Source organism: Manacus candei, unplaced genomic scaffold, assembly GCF_025592945.1.
Source record: "Manacus candei isolate 608988 ecotype Guabito, Panama unplaced genomic scaffold, ASM2559294v1 h1tg000046l, whole genome shotgun sequence".
Taxonomy (NCBI): Eukaryota; Metazoa; Chordata; class Aves; order Passeriformes; family Pipridae; genus Manacus; species Manacus candei.
In genome coordinates, this window is record NW_026138094.1 from 7,024,195 (window position 1) to 7,035,425 (window position 11,231).

Below are 11,231 nucleotides of genomic sequence, written 5' to 3' on the forward strand. Positions count from 1 at the left end.
GTACCTGAAAATGTGCACATATGCAAGTCACCTGATGCAGACACCATATGAAAAGAATTATCTTTTGAGTTTGCTGCACCACTAGTGTCTTTCAAAAGCCCTGATATTTGGAGAGGCACTGCAGTAAGGAATGTCATCTTTTATTTTTTTCTTTTCTAAGATGAATGTCTGCCTTCTCCCTTAGGCTCTGGTCCTACTTTATGTTTCTACAGGCACGGCAGCACACATGTAAGCAGTTTTATTAAAATCAAGGAATCTTTATGCAGTTGAACTCATCCATTGCCTTTGGGACATGGTCTTTAGAGAGCAAACTAATGGGATAGGTATCATCTTCCTTCTGCTTTTCCTTAACAACCAGGACAGAAAGCCTCCAGCCATGCAGAGGATCTGTGCAGGGTTACTCCTAGAACACATGAAATGCCCAAGCCTGTGCCTCCTGGGGGATCATGAAACACAGCATAATGCTGCATTGCTAAGAACACAGGAACCTCAGTTCTGCAAACACTTCCATATGTGATTAATCCTGAATGAACACTACTTAATTGGATTCCAGATAATAGTGTCTGAAGAAATCCTTACAGAAATATAAATTTACACTGGCTCAGATGGAAACTGTGACATCTGGGCTGAAAACCAACTAGCAACTAATTAGTTTAAGAAAAAGATGATAAAAAAATGCCAGTGCAGTAGGACACAATGCCTAGCATGAGATGCCTTGCTTAGGTGTATTCCCCGCTAGGATCTGCCTCCCTTAACACCTTTTCCCATGTTCTGGAAGAGGCATTTGGGACAGCAAGATGGGAACCTTTGCAGATATTCAGGCAAAGACAGTCTTTTATGCTTGTAGGTGTGTATGCAGAAACAGGCAGTCACTTCTCTACACCCAGCGATTGTAAACCTAATGACAACTGACTCACAGTCCTGGGTCTGTGAGAAATACGAGCTGCAAGTAAACTGACAGTCTGTAAAAGGAAAAGGCTAACACATCTGGGAAAAAGGATTGGCAATGTAAGAGAGAGAAAGCTGGAAGAGGCAATAGTACGGGAAGCCAGCAGTGGACCACAAGATACATTTGAACAACCAACGTGCTGCAAAGGTCAAGGCAATCTGCAGCAATCCCCACATACAAACACAGGTCCTGCCAGGGAGCAGGCAGAGAACCCCACATGGTACAACTGCATCCAGGAGGGTGACCCAGGCACAGTGCAGGACATGGCCATACAGGCTGGGGAACATGTTGTAGGAAGCTAAAGAAAAATACAGATATTTAGGGCAATGCACACACCAAAAGCAATCAGTGGGACTGGCGGGATTGATTTACATACAGGGTTGAGTAACAAATTTTATCCCAAGGAATGAAGGCAGGCCATGCATGGACAGCTTCACTTTTGCAGTGGGGTGCAAAACACACCCTTCCATGTCTGCTGGCTCTGGAGCCCCCCCATAGCCCCATCATGCTTGGGTGGTCTCTGTACAAAGAGTAGGAAAGAGAAAGGGAAGAGAGGGAAGGATACAAACCTCCTTTCAACACAACTGCTTTCTGGCATCACCTGACATTGCATTGTCAGGACAGCAAACCCATGGCCCATGATAATCCAAACACTCCCCCATCAGTGCCTCCCTCCCTTGTTCCCACCCCACAGCTGCTGCAAGGGAAGATACTGATAGTGCCATAGAAAAAGTGACCCATAAGTGCCCTACATCTAAACTTTTCCCAAAGGATAAGTGGTGGAGAAGCTGGAGGAACTGCCTCCTAGTTACCAAACAATAGGTTAGAGACTAGGGTTAACAGCCAGGAATAGAGACCTGGATTCTTGTTTTCTTCATGTGTTTTCTTCAAGGGAGTAACAGCAGCTACAGAATTGTTCTTTGCAATGATAGCATTTGCTCCTCTAGCTGTACTTTTCTACTTCTCCCACCTGGATTGCATCTCCAGACTGATGCTACACATCTCTGTAAGGTCACTCCCTATGTTATTATTAAGTTTCAATATGTACTTATATTTAGTACATTTAGTAATCCAGTCTGGTACGGGATTGATTCCCAGAAATGGTTTGTATTATTGTGCAATTGTGTCTTGAGCTCTCCCAGACTTAAAAGTTTCTCCTACTCGTTGCCTCAGTGTGGTTTTATTCTCTGTGCTGTAAGTGGCTTTACAGGTAGGTGCCTTCCAAGCCCAAGGAGAACAAAGTTACTGACTTTAAAGGCTGACACACTGTTTCCTAGTGGACATCGGTGATACCACAGTGATACTTGTAAGGTCCCTACAGTCTGGAATTTTTTCCTTCCTCCCTGGCCCTATTTACTCTCCTGAAGGTAGGATGTTTTGTTAACTGATGGTCTTAAAGAAATTCTTTGGTGTATGATATCCCTTGCCTTGTTTCCCCCCCTTTGTTACATTATGTCTTCTATTCAAGCAGCCAAACCAGAGCTGGCAAACAGCCTCTCTCTAGGTTTTTCACATGTTGCTGCAAGGCAAAATAAACAGTTGTTTCCAGTTTGCATTGTGGGGGCTGCAGATGTATGCTAATTAACCTTTCAGTCTGCTAATGGAAAGCTGAGAGATTTAAATGTACTTTTCTAAGGCAGAGACCAAAGTCTATGTACACCTGTCCTTTTTATTGTTGGGCTCTGCGATGCCAGGAGCACAGTACAACCTCATCTCCTCCCTTTATGTTGACTCTGAAGGCATTTTCAGATTTCAGCAGGGCTTTACAAAAGGCCAGGAGGCAGAGACAACATCCTTCTGAAATTCAAGGACATTATGTGTCTTTTTGGAGCAGCAATGATGCCAAGGATAATATTTGGGTTGACCTGAAACCATTTGAAGGATGGGGAACTTCAGAGCGTGGCAACAGGAACTACATCATAACATGGGAACTTCACTGTTTTGTTAAGATGCTGCAGTATTTACTCAAATTTCTTACCTTCCTTTTGTTTTCTAGAGCAAAAAATTAATATAAACAAACAAACAAAACCAACCCCCAAGGCCAGGTCTTATATACCCTTCAGGCAAAAGTATTATCAAGCCTGTCATATCAAAGAGTCTGAGTAGAAGAGAGGAAAACTGGAAATGAATCTGCAGTTTATATCCAGTTTTTGTATCAGGTTTAGAACTGGCTGCTACACAAATGAATGAAACAATCTCAGATGTGCAAAGCCAGTACTGCAGAGACCTTCCCAAGAGGAGGAAACAAGGATCTGTTTCCTTCTTTAAGTTTTAGAAGCTTTACCTCATGATACTCTCGTTTGCCAAATACTTCTTGGAATCTTTCAAATAACTGTTCATTCTTGTTGCTCCTGTTGTGCTTCAGCTGAAATACTGGGCCTTTCTCTGGTGATGCTGCCCCTGTTGGAGTCCAGAGTCAACTGATGTCCTACCATGGCAATGTGCTACTCCTGTTTGAAGCATCTCATCTTTCCCATGGCAGTGTGTGTGCCTGTGCACAGAACAGGGATGTGTACACACACACGTACCTATCAGAGATACAGATGACACAGGGGCAGACTTGTACCAAGGTATCTTAAGAAACAGGAAAGTACTGGTGTTCAGCTAATTCCTAACACCTTTAAAAAGCTGGCTCCAGGACCTCTTCCTGCCTGCTCCACACAAACTACTTTCCAGTGTTTGTTGCTATATTTATCACTCAAATTACAGTATTACCTAGAGGCCTCAGGCAGGCTCGTTCTCCCTTCTGTCTCTCAAGTACGCAGTGGAAAGGTCTCTACTGCTCAGACAGCACCATTTCAAACAGTTAAAATGTCCAACCTCTCCACATTGTCATCACTTCTCCAGCATCATCAGGAAATCCTTTCATCTATCCTCAAATGACAATTATATATACTTACTGTCAGCAACCACTTGTTTATAAGATTTTTATTACCCTAAATGCAGGAGGAGTTGTTAATGCATTATTATGATGGGAAAAATCAGGAAACGAAGAGTCAAGACTGAAAACTCAGTCCTCATTTTCCTATCTACAAAAAATTCATTCCAGTTGGGGGTCCTAAAAGTATTCTTTACACAATAATAAAAAGAAGAGATCCGTCAACTAATGAAGGGGAAACTAATATTTCCCCTATCTTTTTGTAGCAGGAATATACAGAGTGACTTGACAGGCTACAGACTTCACTGAAAGGGGTGCCCTTCCTCCAGCCAAAACATGTATCCAATGATTTCCATGAGATCAGCTGATGAAAATTATTCAGTGGTTTCAAAATAACAAGGAAATTTTTTTTCAAAAGTCTGTACAGTAAGGGTATGAAAAACTTCAGCTGCTTATTGCCTCAAAACTTGTGAGACAACTGTCTTCATTCTGGGTTAGCTTCATTTGGACTTAAAATCGTGGCACTGCAGGAGAAAATGCATTCATCTATTGTCATTTACACAAAAAGATTGGACTTGCACATTTGGGGCTAATTATTTAAACTTAATTAAAGAGGGAAAAAAACAACAGAGAGATTTAAAGAACTCAATTTTAAAGATGTTTTCCCATATACCCCTGCCGTGCTAACAACAAACATAGAACATCTTGGCCCCAAAATGATTCATTTGCCAAACAAGAGCAACTGGAAAGGTCTTACCATAAGCTATGGTTCAACTTTACATATAAAAATTATGACATTTTATGCTACAATCCTCAGATGAAATCTTTTTTTAATTCACACTTAAGACTGAATGCAGGGGGACAGAGAAGGACCATCAGCTGCTGAAGTTCCCTACTTTCCGAACACTGGGAGAATTCATGCTTCACTCCTGCTATTTTTGTTTTAGGAAATGAAGGAATTAGTACTCAATGAGCTGATGAAATCATTGAAAAGGCACTCATACTTACTCTAGAATATGACCAGGTATCTGCAAATAACAGTTTAAATGCTGTCTAGGCAACATGTGTCAACCTGGTGTAGAAGGTTTAGAAAGCAAAAATAATTCTATAAAGGGCTCACTGCCTTCAATGTGCTCTTTTCTGATGCACCACAGCAGAAGCCATGGGAGTGCTCCCTGAAGAAGCCACGACCTCACCATCAGTTCCCAGGATAAGACAGACCTTTGCAGTAATCAGCAAATCATGTCTCATCTCAGAAAGGAACAAACAGAGACTGCCACGAAAAATTGCTTGCAGATCTCTGAGGACTGATGTATGAGTGAGGTACATAATTAAAAAGGGAGAGAGACTGAAGAAGTCCTGAGTTGGTAAAGCAGAAGTCACAGGAGACTCATATTTAGTAACACGGCAAAAGTGAGGTCATAAACCGGAGCAACCGAACGGGAAAAAGGAGAAAAGCACATGGTGAAGGACTGGACAGGTCCCAAATGGCCAAAGAGAAAAGCTCAAAAGACTGCAGACTGAGTTTTGGCAGAAAAACACAGAGAGAAATCTGTTGTCTATTCCTGATGGACCCTTTGAAGTTTTCTGGATCTAATATGATTTTTGTCTGTCATTCTTTGCCAAAAAAGATAAACCCTGCCAGGGAAAGACCCACCTTACCATATCCTTATACTAATACAAAAACAAATGGTCTGTTTTAAATATCAAACACTTAAAATGCCAAATCTTTCTCTACGATGTGTTTGAGATTTTGATATTTTCAAGCTGCCATACTTGCAATTATAACAGACCAAAGCTGTACCTGGTTACATACCTTGTACTTTACCAAATTATGTCCAAAGATAGGCCTTGGTCCTACACCTACAGCTTCACCACAATCAACCCACTAGCTCCAGCCATACTTCACTGAACAGGATGAGCCAACCTTTAAACTCTTCCCTGGAATTATTTTAGTTCATACTTTCAAGTGCCTTACTTTCATGCCTTGTAGATGGAGGACATAGTCAACAATACTGAAAATAGGCACTCAGCTAAAAACTATCATGTAATCATTACATTTATGATGCTCAGCCCACCACAGACACTAGTTCCCATTAAAATGACAGCTTTTACTATGTATTACTCTAAGCAATATACTGAGAATTTCACATCCATTTGCAACTCTAATACATTGAAGTGCCCCAAATACCGTTCTGCCATTGCTATTGGCAGATGCTTTTTAGTAGTGACATTCATATGAGGATTGTTAGCTAACTAGCAAATCTGGAACTCAAGTATGTGTTAATTCAGAGTAGCAAGAAAAGAGTGGGACAAGACAAACAGGAGTCCAGAAAATAGAAAATTAGCCCTCAAAGACAGTAAATGCACCTTCACTTTAAATGCACCAACACTTTAAAGGCTATGTTGTCCTCCCAACACAGAATGTTCTAAACAGCTTTAAACATCCATATGTTTGACACTAAAATATGTTGTTTTACCTGCTTGGATCTCTTGTATTGTCCTAAACCAACTTTACCATCCCTCCACAAACTACTTGTGTTTATCCAAATGCAGTTCTTGTCTCCCCAGCTGTACAATCCTAGATTTCTGTATAATAATGGTGTTGGCCACTTATTTGGGCATGTTCTTATTTTATTGAGGTCATTACAGACTTTTTCTCTGCTCTCTACAGTTGCATTAGCAGCTTCCTTCCTATTTTTAAATCAGCAGCTAATTTCAGCAACTAAGTGCCTATTGTTTCTTCAGGGTCACTCATAAAACAAACACCATTATTGATCTTTCTGAATCTACCACTAGTTTTTCCCTTTTATCTCATCTGAGTGACTATTCAAGGGGCAATTTCTCAATAAACCAGGACATCTATCCTAGATAAACTAGGGTATCTGAAGAGAGATATTTTTCTGTCTATGTGTGCTAATACAGCTCCTATCACAGCAGTAGCCAAGCAACTCATAAACATTTTGTCTCCACTCTACAACACCTTTTTAAAGGGAAAAGTGTTGTTAACTGTCTTTTATAAACAAGGAAGTAAGACACGGGGATTTAGTGCTTCAAATGCAAAGACCACTGCAAAATGTACAATGAACTGAATTCTTATTTTCTACATTTTAACCACGATGGCATCTTCCCTCTATTTTTGTAGGCACTCTGGATACACAGTTGCTTATTTGCTGGACTACAGCAACCGATGACCTGGCCAGTTAGCATTTATTCTGCATTTTTGATGAGCATCTGAAGACAACAGACATCACAGACTAAGAGAAAAATCATGTTAAACTGAACTGTTGCCTTTATTTCACCTACCGTTATTATTAAACTTCAATACAATTCTTGAGGCCTAAACCCTAAACCTATTTGCTGTCCTCCAGTCATGCCAAAGGAAATTTTGGCTTTGCACAGGAAAATGTGATACCAAAATGCAAAGCAGCCCTTAAACGTAAGTGACATGTTTCAGACATCAAGTATCTGCCATTACCGCTTTGGCCAAGCGTGGCAAATTTGGTCCCTTTAAAATTAATTCAAGACCAATCCACAAAGAAACTTTAAATGCAGTTTGACTGCTATAACACACCATCAGTTATCAGAAAAAAATTTCCAATGGTCCCCTGGCATATCATCACTATCCAGGCACTTTCTGCCCGATTTCTCTCTCTTTACTCACAGGGATAGAAGTTGGGCTTGCTGATCTTGCTCTTGCTGAACACTAGATCAACATACCTCTAAAGAGGGGGGGTGGGAAGCTAACGGTGTAGCACTAGAGACTGCTGCCTGTGCTGGATTTGCCTGCTGTGCTGGGCCACCTGGAGCTGGATGAGCCCATGAGTGAGAGCCCACCTAGTGAGAGACAGGAGTCACTGAGCTGGGCCCAGCTCTGCACTGCTGCTGCTGGAGCTTCTGGGATCCTTCTCTGTATGACACTACCCATGCACACAAAAATATACTGTGGGTTCTGTGCCAGGTCAGTTATGTCTGTGTGCTTCATTACAGGGCAGGCAGAGCACTTCTGTCCTGCTGTAACACTTCTCAGGTTTATTAAACACAGTTTAAGAAGTTTGTCCCCAGACAGGAAATTCATGCCAAAGGTCTCAGGGATGCCAAACACCATTTGGTAGGGGCAATAACACTGCCATTTAAATGTATTGTTACTCTTATTATTAAGCTACTATATTAGCATGAAATATGTAAGTTTTTATGAGAATACAAAGATCAAACACGCTAATTGCATAATGAATAAAGAAGTAGCTAGAAACCACTCAAGGATCCGGAAACAAGTGAATCCCCTGGATAAAAGGCATTCACTTAATCAGGGTATCTGAGTTGCATTCTCAACTCAAATATTTATTTTCTCCTTACTTGTATGCAATAACATTTTTTGAGAAACAAAATACAGACTGATGCCCTCAGTAGGTTTTTTCTTCACTTAAGAAAGCATGCATCAGGTAAACCTTGGCAACCAAGATGAAGAAAAGTCTTAGTAAAGATATCATGATGGTATTAGGTCAGGCAGACATCAGCCTGATCTACCACAAAGTTGTATGCAAACCCATCACAAGTTACAGGAGCACGTTCTGTGCCTCTTGACGCTCTGGTGAACTAACACCCAGTACCAATCATCCCCTGGCCTGACAGCTCTCTTCCTACCCAGTTGTAGACTCTGGGCTCTCTACAGTTTCTGCCTCTACTTGCTAAGTCATGTTAAAACTAGAGACTGCTTTGTCTTCACTTGAACTTTACATCCTGTTAGTCTGCACAAAGAAATGAGCAATGTGAACAGCACACCTGTTTTTTCCAAGTGAAGATGCACTTTGTTGGATATTATTGCCATTCAGATATCTATTTAGCAACCCAGTCAAAGGCTATGACCAGCTGCACAGCATATAATGATTTTTTGAAAGGAAAGAAAATGCCACTAAAACAAAAGGCCACGTTCTGCTTCTGAGTAAACAAATGGGAGTTTTACAAAGGCTCAAAAAGGAAAGGGATTAACATGCTTCAACGTGGTAATGGTCTCAACTGTTCACATTAAAATTTTCACAGTAAATTAAACCATGACAGAGGTAGGAAAGAAGTCAATTTTCAGTGGCTCATGCTGTTCTGCTGACATAAATTGCCATTTTTTAGGTAGTATATCCACCAACTGGTATAATGATAGAATTATAAAACCACAACCCGTTGTTGATTATGTTCGGCCTTTTGCATGCTAATTTTAGTCTGCTCTGCCAAAATAATTGAAAGTACCACCTTATTTACAGGCTTCTAGATATTTAGCATCCTCTCGCTATTCTTTTTTCACCAACCTTCGCTTAAGCCTGTGGTGTTGGCCTTCCCTCCCTGTATAGTGTCTGCTGTTCAGCACCACTTCTGCCTCCTCAATTCTGCTCAGGACACCTTTCCAGCACTCACACCCATCCTTTTCCAGGGCTCTCTTGTCAAGGATAATGTTAAATGTCAGTCCATCTTTACCCTGCTCCCCTGCATACAACACTTGACTATCTTCTTTACAGTCTATAAAGACCAGCAATTTTCCTTGACTAGAGAATGATGGCATGAAGCACTACCCAGTCATCCCAGTAAGACTGAAGAACATAAGTAAATACAGACTCACTGTTTGATGCCTGCCAAGAGTTCCCACAACACGTGTTACTCAGTGAGTTTACACAACAGTGACCAAAAGGGAGGGAAGGGACCGGCAGTGTAAGTGTGCCACGGTAACAGATCCCCTGGAGAAAGCTCTGCCCTGCGTTATTGTAGCAGCACCAGAAGTGGCTGTTTAAACACAATCCAGCCCTTATCTGACCGCCAAATGCCCACGATGCCTTTGCACCTCAGTTGTATCATGGCAGCGTAAAACAAAAAATTACAAAGGCCTATGAAAGAAAGTCAACCCACTAAAGGACAAGGTGCGGCGGGAGGCCCGACACCCAAAAAGCGCGGGTGCGGAGGGGTGGCAAGTGGGCTGGGGGGGCTGCCACAGAGCCAGACCCCGCTTCACTCACCAAGCTGAGCTGAGCCTCCTGCGCCCACCGGCCCCGGGGACACCCGCAGCCTGACTCCGGCCCTCGCCCTCTGCACACCTGTCCCTGCCCCAGCCCGTGCCCCCTTCCCCGCAAGTCCCGGGCCCGCAGCGCTGTCCCCGCCGGTTCCTGGGCCGCGCCGGGCCGGGGGCGGCGGCCGCGCTGCCCCTGCCCTGCCCCGGGCCGCGGGGGCCCCTCTGCCCCCCGGGGGAGCCGGGGGCCGGGGCGAGGGAGGGCGTATAATAAACAGCATCGTTGTCATGCGGGCAGGGCTGCCGGCTCCCCAAGCCTCCTCCCCGCGATAACAACCCAGGTACAGCCCGCGCTCGCCCCCCTCCCTCCCTCCTCTCCCTCCTCTCCCTCCTCCTCCTCCTCCTCCTCCTCCTCCTCCCGGGGGGCCGGGGAGAAATCTGCAGATCAAAGAAAAGATGCACAATAATAGCGGGGTGGGCGCGCACCGCGGCCCCCCGTCCGGCGGGGCCGGGCCCGGGCCCTCCGGCGGCTCCGTGGCCGCGGCCCGGCCGTGCCCGCCCGGCGGTGCGGGGCGAGGGGGGCGGCGGCGCAGGGCCGGGCGCCCCCGCCGCGGTACTCACCCGGGCCGGCCAGTGCGGGTACCCCTTCATTTTGGCGAACACCAGGTCTCCAGCCTTGTATTCTCGGGGCCGCGGACGAGCCATCGGGAGCCGCCGTGGGAGCCGCCGTGTGTCCCCCCGCCCTCCCGCACCCCCCGCCCCGCGCACGCCGCCCCGGGGGCAGCCGGGCGAGCCCCCGCGGGGTGCGATGCGCCCGGGCACGGGGCGCAGCCGGGAGCGGGGCCGGGCCGCGGGCGATCCCCGATCTCTCCGGCGGCGGCGGCGGCGGCGGCGGCAGGAGGAGATGGGGTGTGTGTGTGTGTGTGTGTGTGAGTGTGAGTGTGTGTGTGCGTGTGTCTGTGTGTGTGAGTGTGTACGCGGGGGAGGGGGAGGCCTTGGACACAACCCCAGCAGCCCCCGGTACCAGGGAGCGGGGCTGGCCGGGCGGGGGCGGCCGGGGAGCCCTCGCCCCGCGGCGGCGGCGGGCGCGGCGCTGCCCGCGGCCCCCCCGTGCGCGCTGGGCTACGCCGCCCGCGCCGCCCGCTCCATCCCCGCCGCAGCCGCCGCGGCCCCGGGAATATGGAGCCGGCTCCGCCGAATTACTCCTCGGGCAGCGACCGAAAACAGGATCTTCTTATCCCCCCCCCTCCCTCCCCAGCCCGCCCGCGCCTCCCCCCCGCGCTTTCCCTTCCTGTTATTTTCTAGGTACACAGATCGGTTTCTATGAAAATAGGAGAGCAGAGAGCGCTCCAGTCCCGCCCGGCCCTCCCTTCCTCGCCGAAGCATGACATGGTTCTTTATGCGCGCCCGACATG

The 11,231-nt window shown here is 45.8% G+C and overlaps 1 protein-coding gene across 1 annotated transcript in view; it reads right to left on the reverse strand.

The window, feature by feature from the left end:
* The window catches only part of HDGFL3 (HDGF like 3), a 37,548-nt gene extending 26,640 nt beyond the window's left edge, over positions 1-10,908 (reverse strand). Inside the window, exon 1 of the mRNA XM_051796653.1 lies at positions 10,438-10,908. Coding sequence (XP_051652613.1) covers positions 10,438-10,521 — 84 coding nt within the window. The 5' untranslated portion in view covers positions 10,522-10,908. The remainder of the gene's footprint in view (positions 1-10,437) is intronic.
* Positions 10,909-11,231: the final 323 nt, after the last annotated feature.